The 11700-nt window shown below is 35.2% G+C and overlaps 1 protein-coding gene across 2 annotated transcripts; it reads left to right on the top strand.

Annotated features, from left to right (window-relative positions):
• The first annotated feature begins 645 nt into the window (after nt 1-645).
• On the top strand, nt 646-8819 carry LOC121523105 (cell surface glycoprotein CD200 receptor 1-A-like). 2 transcript variants are annotated; one of them, XM_041807874.1, is made up of 7 exons: nt 646-957; nt 2492-2545; nt 3522-3818; nt 7453-7716; nt 7864-7960; nt 8064-8112; nt 8213-8819. In XM_041807874.1, the coding sequence occupies exons 1-7, from the start codon at nt 894-896 to the stop codon at nt 8300-8302; spliced, it is 915 nt and encodes a 304-aa protein (XP_041663808.1). In that variant the 5' UTR covers nt 646-893; the 3' UTR covers nt 8303-8819. The 2 variants fall into 2 exon arrangements, with proteins under 2 accessions (XP_041663808.1, XP_041663809.1); XM_041807875.1 differs by lacking the exon at nt 2492-2545 and having other exon boundaries at nt 648-957.
• Nucleotides 8820-11700: the final 2881 nt, after the last annotated feature.

Raw genomic sequence — 11700 nt, 5'->3', positions numbered from 1 at the left:
GGTTGAACCAAATACAGGGCAGTTATCAGGACATCTCAGATGTGTAGCCCGCTTATGAACCACAAACTACACAAAGTGTTTGAACATCCAAACCGCACAAGCGTATGTACACAATAAGTGCAAAAACGTGTCGTCAGCTAATCTCTGACTTGCAAATGAAGTTGGCCTGCACCCACATTAACACTTTGCAAGGAAGTCTCTATGAAGACAAGCACCTTTGTTGATTACTCAGCATGAGAGTTTCTCTGAAATGATTAGTGATTAGACTGTGTCAGAGAAAGGATTTTGGCATCTCCATCATGTTGAAACACATTCTAAACATCTGTCTTTGTTTTTCATAGAACCTTAAAGAAGACGCAGCATAAGCTCTATATGAATACCCCACACTGAGATGCATTCATACAAGGTAAGGCTTAAAAACATTAAAAACCAAGTCATATATGTAGAGAGTACTCTGACATGTTGCGTGTCTGTTTTTTATGCTGTCTTCTTTTGTTTCCTCATGTGACAAACAAAAGGAAACTGGTGTTATGCCTTATCAGACGTTGCCCTGTGTGGGAGAAGGAGGCAGATGTTCAAAGTGGTTTGAGGGTTGGGGAAGAGAGAAGGGAGGGATTAGTTAGTCAGATGGTTCTTTTAATATATCCTCACCATGAAGACTGCCTGAGTCTTTTCTGTTTTGTCTGGATGTGACAGGGAAGTGGCCGTTGTTTAACCGTGAGCTTACAAGGCATTAAGAGAGAGAGAGGAAATTATCTGCTGGATTAAATGAGATTATATCTCAGGATCAACCCGGTTTGATGTTACTGTAGTGAGAGCGTTCAGGACTGAAGATTAAGAGAAAGACTTCATGTTCTTATCACTGGAGTGAGGAGACCACATCACAGCAGGAGATGGACATGAAGTGGATTTATGCCATGATTCTTATCATTTCCCAAGCATGGAGCCAAGAACCAGGTTTGAACTTTAAGAAACCATTTTCAGGTGATTTGTGGAGTATTTTGCACCCAGGAAGATGACGTTGAATACTGAGCAACATGGCGACTGTTATACTATATACATTGCATGCTTCTTTACATATAAATCTGTTGGCTCAATATACTGCTTGCTGTGAAGATAGTGATTCAATGTTGCGCTGCAGTCATAACTGAAGAGTCTGCAGTTTAGTGTTGAACTCTTGGTATATGTGGGAAGACCGAGATTTCTGTTTAATTCGTCCTTTTGAGTCACTGAAGACAGTGAGTGGAAAAATATGCATGGAGGAGTGGTGGAAGGTGCTGACAAGGAAGGGAAATGTTCCACAACAGATGTATGTTTGAAAAAGTTGCCCGTTTTAGTTTCTAAATGAGCACAGTTGTGTGGAATCTGCAGTGGAAATCATGGTTTTTAGAGCAGAGTAACAGAACGATGCAGCTTCTCTCCACTGTGGGGTTTCTGGGAGTAGGAGGTGAACTACAGTTTGAGGTCTGTGGGTTTTTTAAGCCCACTTCTTGCAAGGGGGTTTGTTTACACCTGTCTGAAGTAAACAGGTCTGAGACCACAATATCTATTCACAGCAGAGACAGTGCGTCATCTGATGCTGAATTCAAAAACATTTTCATGAAATAGAGCAGTGGGGTTCCTCCAGTGAGTGGGGATTGAGTCTTTTCCCCAAGTGAGGTATTTCACTTTCTTGTCTATGAGTAATTCAAACCACAACCATTGTGGTGGAGGGGGATTTGAGCCTGAAGGGCTTTACCTGTCAATCTGTGTTCCAGCCCACATCTGTGGTCAAGGTCTTTTGGTATTACATGAAAGAATGAGATTGTGGTTTGAGCTGTAATGGAGACCAGTATGGACTCTTGGCCTGGTTGATGAAGGGGTGCTAGCTCAGGTACTCAGAGCACCACTACCTGTGCAAGCCACGTTAATCTGATGTCTTATTAAGGCTTCTGTTTGTGCTTATTTATGCGTAGCATGTCTCAGTATAGCAGAATAATTTCCGTCAGGATAAATAAAGTGCATAAAATAGGGAATTTAATGTATTTTTTAAATCAGAATGAGCCACTTCTGAAGGGTGATTGGGCTCAGTCTTAGAGATAGATGTGGAGCTTAGATATTGGAAGGGAGGTCCAAGTTGACTACAGGGTAGGGATTAAATGTCCCATCTGACCAGGGAATGCCTCAGAATTGTCCACGAAGAGTGAGATCACATTGTGGGACAGTGGGATGTCAGGGTCTACTTGCTTATCCAGATGACCCTGCGACCCAGCCTGGGATAAAAGGGTGACAGTAGACTATGTGAAGTAGCCCTGCTGCTGCTATTCATGCCACACCAGTTTTAATCATTCAGCTGTACACCTGACGTACTAACTTACTATCACTAATGGCAGATAAAGCAGAATGATGTTTGCTCTTCTGATACAATAATTTCATCACTAACTGCTGCTTTACAACTGAAAAATCTCTGACTGTTTTACTAACTTTTTCCCTGCACTTCCGTCTCCTTCAGGATCTAATAAAAGCACCTCTGCGATCACCAGCACTTCTTCTCCTAAAGTTTATGGTAAACTTATCTTCCCCTGTTGTATTAAGACATTTACGTCTGAGTAAAATATTTAAAGACTACAAATGCATCCAGACTATTTCTATTTCTCATTTGCTTGGCAATGTTGGTTCAGATATTATGCATTTTTCAGTTAAGCCTAGGGGTGAATCAAAATTTAGATTAAATTGCAATATGTCCTACTGTACTCAAATCACAGGAGATGCAATATTTCTTTTACCTGAAATATGTGTCAATATACCAGTTTGATCTTTTTTTTTTTTTTTGAGGGAGAGATGTGCTCTACACATCATGCAAACATTGAAGTGTCATTTTTTTCTAGAACAGTTTGCAAAAATCCTACTTTCTTTGTTTTTGTACGTTTTGCTAATTAAAAATGAGAAAGGCACATTCGCTTAATACAACAGATCATATCGAATTTGCAATAAATCAGAATAATCTCCACTAGATACAGTATTTCTTTTTTATAGTGTTTGTTATGATATACAGTGATTTATTGTTTGTTTATTAAGAAATACACAAGAAAAGAAACTTTAGAAATAACACATATTAAATAGAAAATTCAAATATTGTGAAAAAATACCAATTCAGTCATTTTCCCAAACGGTTCAGCCCTAGTTAAGACATGGAAGAATGAAAATAAATGCTTTAAATTTTACATTTTCCGATTATATTGTAATGTGAATATGAATGCTAATCATAAGTAAGATCTGTTAGTGAGAAACACTTAATTAGAAATTACTTTTTAAAAGTGAAACTGAATTATTTTTTAAATGATTGTTATGTTGCCTCAAAGATAAAGTTATAGCAAAAGGTTTCCATATAGGATAAATCCTTAAAAAACAGTGATGTTTTACTCTGTGATAGCTGGAGGGTTGTTTACTTTACATGCTGATAGAAATGTGCTATCATAGTGTTTTTTTTACGTTTGTTTTTATTCAACTTGTACCTTTTATTTATTTTTTATTTTTTGCAGGAATCAGAAATGTATCTTTCAACCAAGGAAGTGCTGTTAACCTGACATGCAGCAATAAGACGTGGAAGGACACCATGTTTGTTACCTGGGAAATAAACAAACAGTGTAGAATAGCCTTCCTACCTGGTGGCGAAAGTGTGGACACTTGCAACGATGGGAAGTCACTTCGAAACACATCCAGCTTCCAGTCGTACCTGCACATCCCAAAGTTCTCAAAGAAAGACGAGGGGGTCTACAAATGCGAGTCGCCTTACAAAGGAGGGATAGAATATGTTATTTATCATGTGGCTATGACAGGTAGGATCACTCTCCTTACAAAAAAGAAATATTTACTAATCAGGACCTTTATCTATCTAATCCAACAAACCTCACAGTCTATCTTTAACTATGAAACCAATGATTTTATTTAGGACAACATTTTAGTGATACATACGGAAATTCTGACATTCCTGCTAAAGTCCTTGTTCTATAAATGGCAAATAGATTTTTTACCCAAGTTTCTAGAGTGATTTCAGAAAAGTCAGATTGCAAACTTGAAGAATTAATTTTTGATGAGAGAAATAACCCAACTGTTCTCCAATCTGCGTGACCAGAAATTAAGTGACCAAAAATCACATTTCAATATTTTTAGCTGAATGGTGATTCACAGTAAATATCTCTAGTTCTAGCTCAGATCTTTCTGACCTATACGTTGTTTAGTTGGTACACTTAATTTCAGAACATCTCAAAAAATGAATTTTGCTTCCTGCACAGGCAGATATTCATTCTTTTAAAAGTATTTCAGACCTTAATTTTCCCTAAATATCCCGAATTAAGATAATTATTGGGACTTATCAGGTGAATGTGGCTAATATGGAGTCTAATGAGATAGTTTTGACAAAGAACTTAACAAAAGTTAAGACTTTGCAAAACATTTTCATTTATTTGGTATGAGTCAAAATTGGCCCAGAGCAGTCAAAACATTTGAGCACATGTACAAAAGTGTATCATTTGATGAAAATGTGATTCTTATGCATTTGGGTCACATTAGGACCAATAAAAGTTATCAAATGTGATGAGATTCAGGGTGTTTTTACAAATGTCAAAGGTCAGCTAGGAGTTAAAGGTCAGCTCTACAGTATCAACATGTACATGAAAAGTAACACAAATAAATACGTTTGTGAAAAAAAAATCATTCCATAAAATGAAATAAAATTATAAGTCCAGATTAAGACCAAATATTCAAAAAGGATTATTTTTGTCTGGCATCTTTTTTAGATATCAACATAAACTATATTGATATGCTCGACTTTTTCACACCTGGAAAAACATCATTTAATGTTTTGCCCAGTTGTGTAAACATCGATGTCTGAATGTGCTTAATATTATTATCAATCCGATTCTAACTCTGGCTTTGTTTCTGTTACAGGCTGACATTACAACATAGTGTTAATTTTATCAATGAAAATTTGCTTAAAAATTACTCTTGACAGCTGTTCTGTGTGTAGTAGCAGTAGTATTTTAGTCACAGAGTTTCAGAAAACAGGACTTTCATTTAAGAAGCACCTCAGCCCTGCTTGATGTAAAATCACCTGCTCTGTCTCTCTTTACTCAAATACTAAAAGAAAGCTCACTGCGGTAAAAGCCTCGCCTCTTATACACATTTGGACTCACTAATCTATTAACTGTATCTTAAATCATTGTGGATAAATACCTCACCTCATTTGCTTGCATTTTACATCCAAATACTGAACTAATACCTAATTGTATCTATTTACCATACTCAGATGCTACAAGTAATAAATGTATACACTGTAACTCAAGTGCTGTTAGAAGGCTCTCTGTGGTAAAATGCCTTACCTCATATGCACGTTGCACTAATCAACTATCTTAAATGATCCTACCTACCTCATACTCCAATCATGTCTAGTCATCATTCTTGCACAACTTGCAACCATATTATCAATGTATGTTTATACTAGAAATACTACCTACAAGAGCTTTTACATGTTTCAATCTTAATTTTTAAACTTTTTCAGTTTATTTAGTTTTTGAATTCATGTTAAATTCCTGAACACTGAGAGCAAAGCTAACCTGAGTCAAACTCTGCATCAGGTCTTGTTAGTTAGAAGTATCAATCTGACGTTGAAGTCAGTGTTCAAACCAGCAGGATCAATTCAACCAGCTAACAATATGGGGGAAACATGTTACATTATGATGCGTTAAAGGTCGGCAAGTATGAAATGGCTGTTAGGTAAGATAAATAAAATGTCATCATGGTGTGTTCAACTGTAACATCAAGAAAAGAATACTAGACAAGAAACTTTATAAAAACAGTTGTTATAGTTGCAGATAAAGAGTTGTGTTTAAAATACTAACATCTTATCTTTTCATCAAATTATAGAAAAGTTTTGATATTATCAGTGAAGACTTGGATTGTTTAGGAGTTTCAATAAGGTTATCAGTATCGGTTAATATTAATCCATGATCACATCAGTGCTTTGAAAGTGCTCCACTACACAAATCTGCTTAATTTAAGGCATGCCAGTATTTTCATCTGTATATTTCAATTGACAAATTAGGGCCACCTGTGCCCTAATTTAAAAGGTATTTTAATCTAAAAACTAAGACTAAATCCAGAATATCTGCCAAAATTAACACTCTTCAGGTTTTCCCTCTTGCTTTAGGCCAGTGGTTCTCAGCTTTTTTTTAGGCCAGTCGCTTTTTGACCCACCATCAACTCCTCAAGGAGTATTGCAACCCAAATTTTGAGAATTTTTTGATCACTCAGAAATATTTAATAAAAAGTAGTTAAGCTTGGGCCCAAGACAGTACAAAAGGTTTAACAAAATAATGAAAAAGGACTAAAAATGCTTGTTTGATGAAGTCTCATAGACAATTCGGTGCATTCTTTTTCCCAGGCACACATCTGCGACCCTCTGAAAAGGGCTTCCCAACCCAGTTTTGGGTTCCAAAAGAGATCCCCTGCATTAGGCCCATTGATTTATCACAGTTTGATCTGAAAGCCGTAAATGACCTTGTCAGAATCGGCCATGGTGGCGGTCCTTTAAAATAACCTAATAGAAGTAGTGAATCTTCTTACGTAGAAACTGTTTAACCATTATTTCTGATACAGCAGCAATACACCGAGACTGTTCTATAACTAATAATGATAATAATGATAACTTTATTTGTATAGCACTTTTAAAAACATGGGTTTACAAAGTGCTTTGACACATGAAAAAAGCAACAAAACCCAAACAAAGGCAAAGAACACTGAACAAAAGAAAACCAACAACATCGGCAGAATCCAAAACATTTATAGAGTCTAACTAAAAATATTATCAAGATAATAATTCAACAACATCGTGAGACATCAAGAAGTCAAACATCAGGTGATGCCATGCAATTTTAGACATCACGAGACATCAATCAGAGTGCAGACATCAAACGATACCACGCAGCTAAGACATCGTAGACATCACTAGAATGCAGATATCACACTGACATCATCAGTACCATAAAAATGACAGGAACTATACAGCCTGAGACAGAGAGGACCAAAATTTAAGAAGTGAGAAACTGAAAGAGAAACAAAGAGGAATAAAAACAAATGATGGTAAACTTATAGATTTAATGAATGTCTGTGGTTAAGCTAGTAAAAGTTTAGTTTGCTTGCCTGCCTGCCTGCAAGTGCCTAGCACTGAAAAACTGTAGTATTAAAATGTCTCTGCCTGCCATACCTGGGGTCTTTTCAAACTTTTTTCTTTTTGTCTTGATATTTGTCTGTTGCCTTTGGAAATCCAATCCTCTCTGTTTCCTGACTTTTCTTTCTTATTTTCTCTAGTGTAGACAAAAAGATTCAGATGTTGTGTAAACAGTAGAGTTGTTAATGTGACCTAAATATGACAATCTGAGTCTTATGTCTATTGTTTTGTGTCCCCTGACTCAGTTCCTCCTTATGTTTCCATGTGGCTTGAACCTAAGAACAACAATGTGGTGGCAGTGTGCACAGCTAAAGGAGGAAACCCTGCAGCCAACATAAGCTGGAATCATGAGGGAAACGCATCCTCTGTGGTGACACCTGACGCTAATGAACTTTACTCAGTAGAGAGTCGTCTGACGCTCCCCAAGGGATTTGACACAAAAAGTGTGCGCTGTATTGTCAGACACCCCTGCTGGGAACTGGAAAGGATTTTTGTACTCCATGATATCGGTCAGAATTTGAGATTTAAATTCTAGAAGTAGTACAGAAAAATTATATTAAGCTTTTTGGAAGAATCAAAAATTCTTAACTTCAGAAAAATGTTGCATGCTGTCTTGAAAGTTTATCATCTTTGATCAATTTTCTTTCTCACTGTAGCTCCGGTTCCTTGGCTGCTAATTCTAACTGTTGTAATTATCACCGGGCTTTTAGCAGGATTGTTATTTATTTTACAAAAGAAGCTAAGAATACTCAGGTAAGACTTATACACTGAAGAAAGGCATTCTTTTCTCTCTCTTTTTTCTTTTCTTTTCTTTTTTTTTTTTTTTTTTTTTACTGAGGTATGTCTTTTTTTTCAGGCAGTGCCAGCAGTTGGAACACTCAAACTCCCCATCCAAACCTCCCCCTGTAGGTTCTCATTCTGAAACTCTACCTGTTCTTTATTTTTTTTAATTACACATCACTCTGCCTTGTTCATAGCATCTCTCTTTCTGTTTCTTTCTTTCAGACAGAGGATGTGGAGGAAGTGGAGCCGTATGCCAGCTACGTTCAACGTGTCAACTCTATCTATAACTCATCTGCAGATTTGTTCACATAAATTCCACACACGCATGCTGAAATGACATCTCGCTTTTTGTGAGAAACCGAAGGCTGTGAAACTGAGTGGTGGTGAAAGAGTACAGAGACTTGAAAGTGATGAAAAACTTTGTTAAAGAAGGACGCCTAATGAATGCTTGACTAATGGAACAGGGGATGCACCCAACCCCACAATGTGGCTCCAAAGCACAGCATGAATAACCCACCTCAGTGCATGTGGGTGTCATGGAGAACGTTAACAATAATCTCAAAAACTACTGTGGAATAACTACATCTTTGGTCACACACCGAGACTACAGAAATGATAGCATGACTTTCTTTGCCTAAAGTAAAATGCTATGCACCAATCATATTTAAGTTCAGTATGTAAAAAAAAAAGGTTAATATTTTGGTGGATTTTCTCAAATCAAAGTCAAATCAGAGCGCCAAAAATAACTATTTTTATTTAGTGATTTAAGATATCTGAAATATTCATGTTATGTATAAATGATTTGTAAATAAATATGTCATAAACCCACCAGAGCACGTTTATCTTTGTGTAACCAAACTCTTTAAAATGAAAAGATCTGTAACAATTTAGGTAATCAGATTGTATCAAGATTTTCCAACGCTAACTACTAAGAAGAGTGTGAAAACAGTTGATAAGATTTGTTAAGATGTTACAAATGAATTTTGTTTCATTGACAAAATCCCAACATAATAGGCCTTAATACATTATTTTTCTTGACCTATTCCTATTACATATTATTACATATTAGGGCCACGCTTGAAAAAATAATAAAGAGGACCTATTTATTCTCAAAAAATTCTCAAGTTTAAATAGTTGTTAATTTATGAGGAAAAAAAATATATATTTTTTTTAACTTTAAAAGCTGTATATAAAACAAACAGGAGAATTTTGATTTTTTTATAAAGCCAAACATCCAATTATTTTTTTCAGTTTGATTTCTTGTAATTTTTGACATTACACTGGAATGGAATCATAATTTTGACAACTTGAAATTTTTTAGTCTAATAACAAAATTTAAGACTTTTTGAACCAAGAAGTTTAAAGTTTTTTTCCTTATAAATTAATGACTTTTTTTAAACCTTAAATTCAGAGTTTGTTTTCTTGTACATATACGACTTTATAATCTCAAAAAAAAAAAAAAAAAATCTTCAAAAAGGTTTTGTTTTTTTTTTTTTTTTTTTTAATGAATGGATTCTCGTAATTTTTCAAAATCTTTTTAGTGGTCCTTATAAACTGTCATACATTGTTTCTAATTATGATTTTAAAAGAATGTATAGCTGGTGACGGGCCAAAACCTTGTATCACAATTTTTTCATTATTTTTTTTTAGTTTTAACAAATCAGTGCTATCAGTCTCCCTTTGCATATGTCAGTGGGTTTTAACCAATTTAAAGCAATAAAAGTGCCAAAGATGCTGACTACGACCATTCAGTGTTAAATTAATTGAAAGATACACCTTTTTTCACTTCCCCGAAAAGTGGTAATTTTGGAGATACAAGGTTCTTGCCCAACGCCAATGAAATGTACATCTAAGTTTGACAACATCAGAGCAGACAGCCCCCCCTCCCCCCTTAGCGGTCCCCTGACCCCAGGTAAGGAACCACTGCCCTGGCCATCAAGGTCAATTCCTCATCGTGTCGTTGTCAAGGGCACATTTATGTTTTTTAATTTGTGGAATCAAGAGAGCACTCAAGCTGTGTGCTGTTTCTTGATAGAGATCTTAAATTGAATCAGTAAATATAAATTTGGTGGACCAAAATTTACGTCTCTTTGGATAAAAGTGTCCGCTAAATGACATCGAAACATTGTAGCAAAAAGTTTGGTTCCCCTTCAGCAAAAACTGACTATGATGAAGATGTTTTACAGAAATACTCACATTATCTATCCATGTCAAAAACTTACATGCAGGGTTACAGAGCTCATGTTTAAGAGAATGAAATGATAACACCTCAGCCTCTGCCCCTCAAAATAGTAGCTACACAAACATAACACAGAGAACACTATAAAACCCTGTACAAAGCACCTAATCAGCAGTCGCTGAAAAACTAACATCAATTTTCCTAAAAATCACTGGGATGAACCAATACAGTTTTTTGTAACTTGTTTAAAACACATATTATTAACAAGTTCCTTGGCCACAAAAGCTAAAGAACTTGATTTGCTTAAGTTTACTTGTATTATATGAAATTAATTATTTAGAACTTTTAACTTCTTTTCTCTGCACTCATCAGTAAAAAGTGGTTAAAAAATGAGTTGTATTTGTGTAAAAACCCAAAATATCTGTTTCAGCTCTATTTTCTGAGTTGTTTACACACATTTTCAGTTGTAAGTCAATAATTTTTTTTGGTCATTGTATTCAAATTATCTGACAAACATCCCTTAACCTGCAGTGTTTCCCCAGAATGCCTTTGGGCATTAGACACTTTTGCACCATGAGTGAAGTTACTGACTCAGTGAGATCAGCGAGAGATTAATAGAAAATATAATAGAAAAGACAATAACATTCAGCGGACTCTATTTTGTACATGATGGAAGAGGCCTTCCTCGTTCACTTATTGTCACTACAGTTAGAGGATCCTGGATGGCATTAGTGTTCAAGATTACTATCTATCAAGTATGTGATTGAAATCAGGTAAAATTACAGTAGAAGAAGACCTCAAGCTTTTTAAAAAGTACTTAAACAAGTTGTTTTGAGTTGGATTTAGACAGAATTTTTAAATATAGCGAAGTTTACACCAGTGTAAATTTTGTCAAGTAAAACTATGACTAAAAATATTCGTTGACAGCTTTTTTATTCCATGAGAAAGACTAGACTAAGACTGGCTAAAAACTAGGGATATACGATATTATCGACCAGATATCAGTAACAGCAGATAATAGCAAAAAAAGACAAATATCGGTATCGGCAGATATCAAACTTTTTGCTGATATTTACATCCGATATTTTGGCCGTGTATCAGCATATATCAACTGTAAAATCTGGCCATATATACTGATAAATTAGTAAAGTTTTAGGCTGAACCAACAGACCTATGTAAGTTAAGATCTTTTTCTTTATTTATTCTCATTCTTTAAACTTTGACCCCTTAAAGCCTGTCATATCATATTTGATACGTACTTTCATGATACCTCTATCAAATCAATATGATCAATAAATTAGAAAAAAAAAAACTTCTGAATACAATCTGAAAAATGATAAAAAAATGCCCTCAAGTGGATTATCAGTTACCAAAAACACCTAATATATCAAATGAGATACAAAAAATATCTATGTTCAATTTTATGGAAATTTGGATTTTTTTTTTTCTAATTTCAGTAGAAAGTGAAATAAAAATTTTAGTTCCACAAAAAATAGAATTTTCTATAATTTGTGTTTTCAGGCTTTAATGG

The sequence above is a fragment of the Cheilinus undulatus genome, linkage group 15 (genome assembly GCF_018320785.1).
Source record: "Cheilinus undulatus linkage group 15, ASM1832078v1, whole genome shotgun sequence".
NCBI classification, from domain to species: domain Eukaryota; kingdom Metazoa; phylum Chordata; class Actinopteri; order Labriformes; family Labridae; genus Cheilinus; species Cheilinus undulatus.
The sequence above is the reverse complement of the archived record's forward strand: the minus strand, read 5'-3'. Positions and strand labels throughout refer to the sequence as shown.

Coding starts and splice junctions, on each gene's coding strand:
- LOC121523105 (XM_041807874.1), top strand. CDS start 894: ATGGACATGAAGTGGATTTATGCCATGATTCTTATCATTTCCCAAGCA. Junction 2,546..3,521: donor TTCTTCTCCTAAAGTTTATG/GTAAACTTATCT, acceptor TATTTTTTGCAG/GAATCAGAAATGTATCTTTC. Junction 7,717..7,863: donor TTTTGTACTCCATGATATCG/GTCAGAATTTGA, acceptor TTCTCACTGTAG/CTCCGGTTCCTTGGCTGCTA.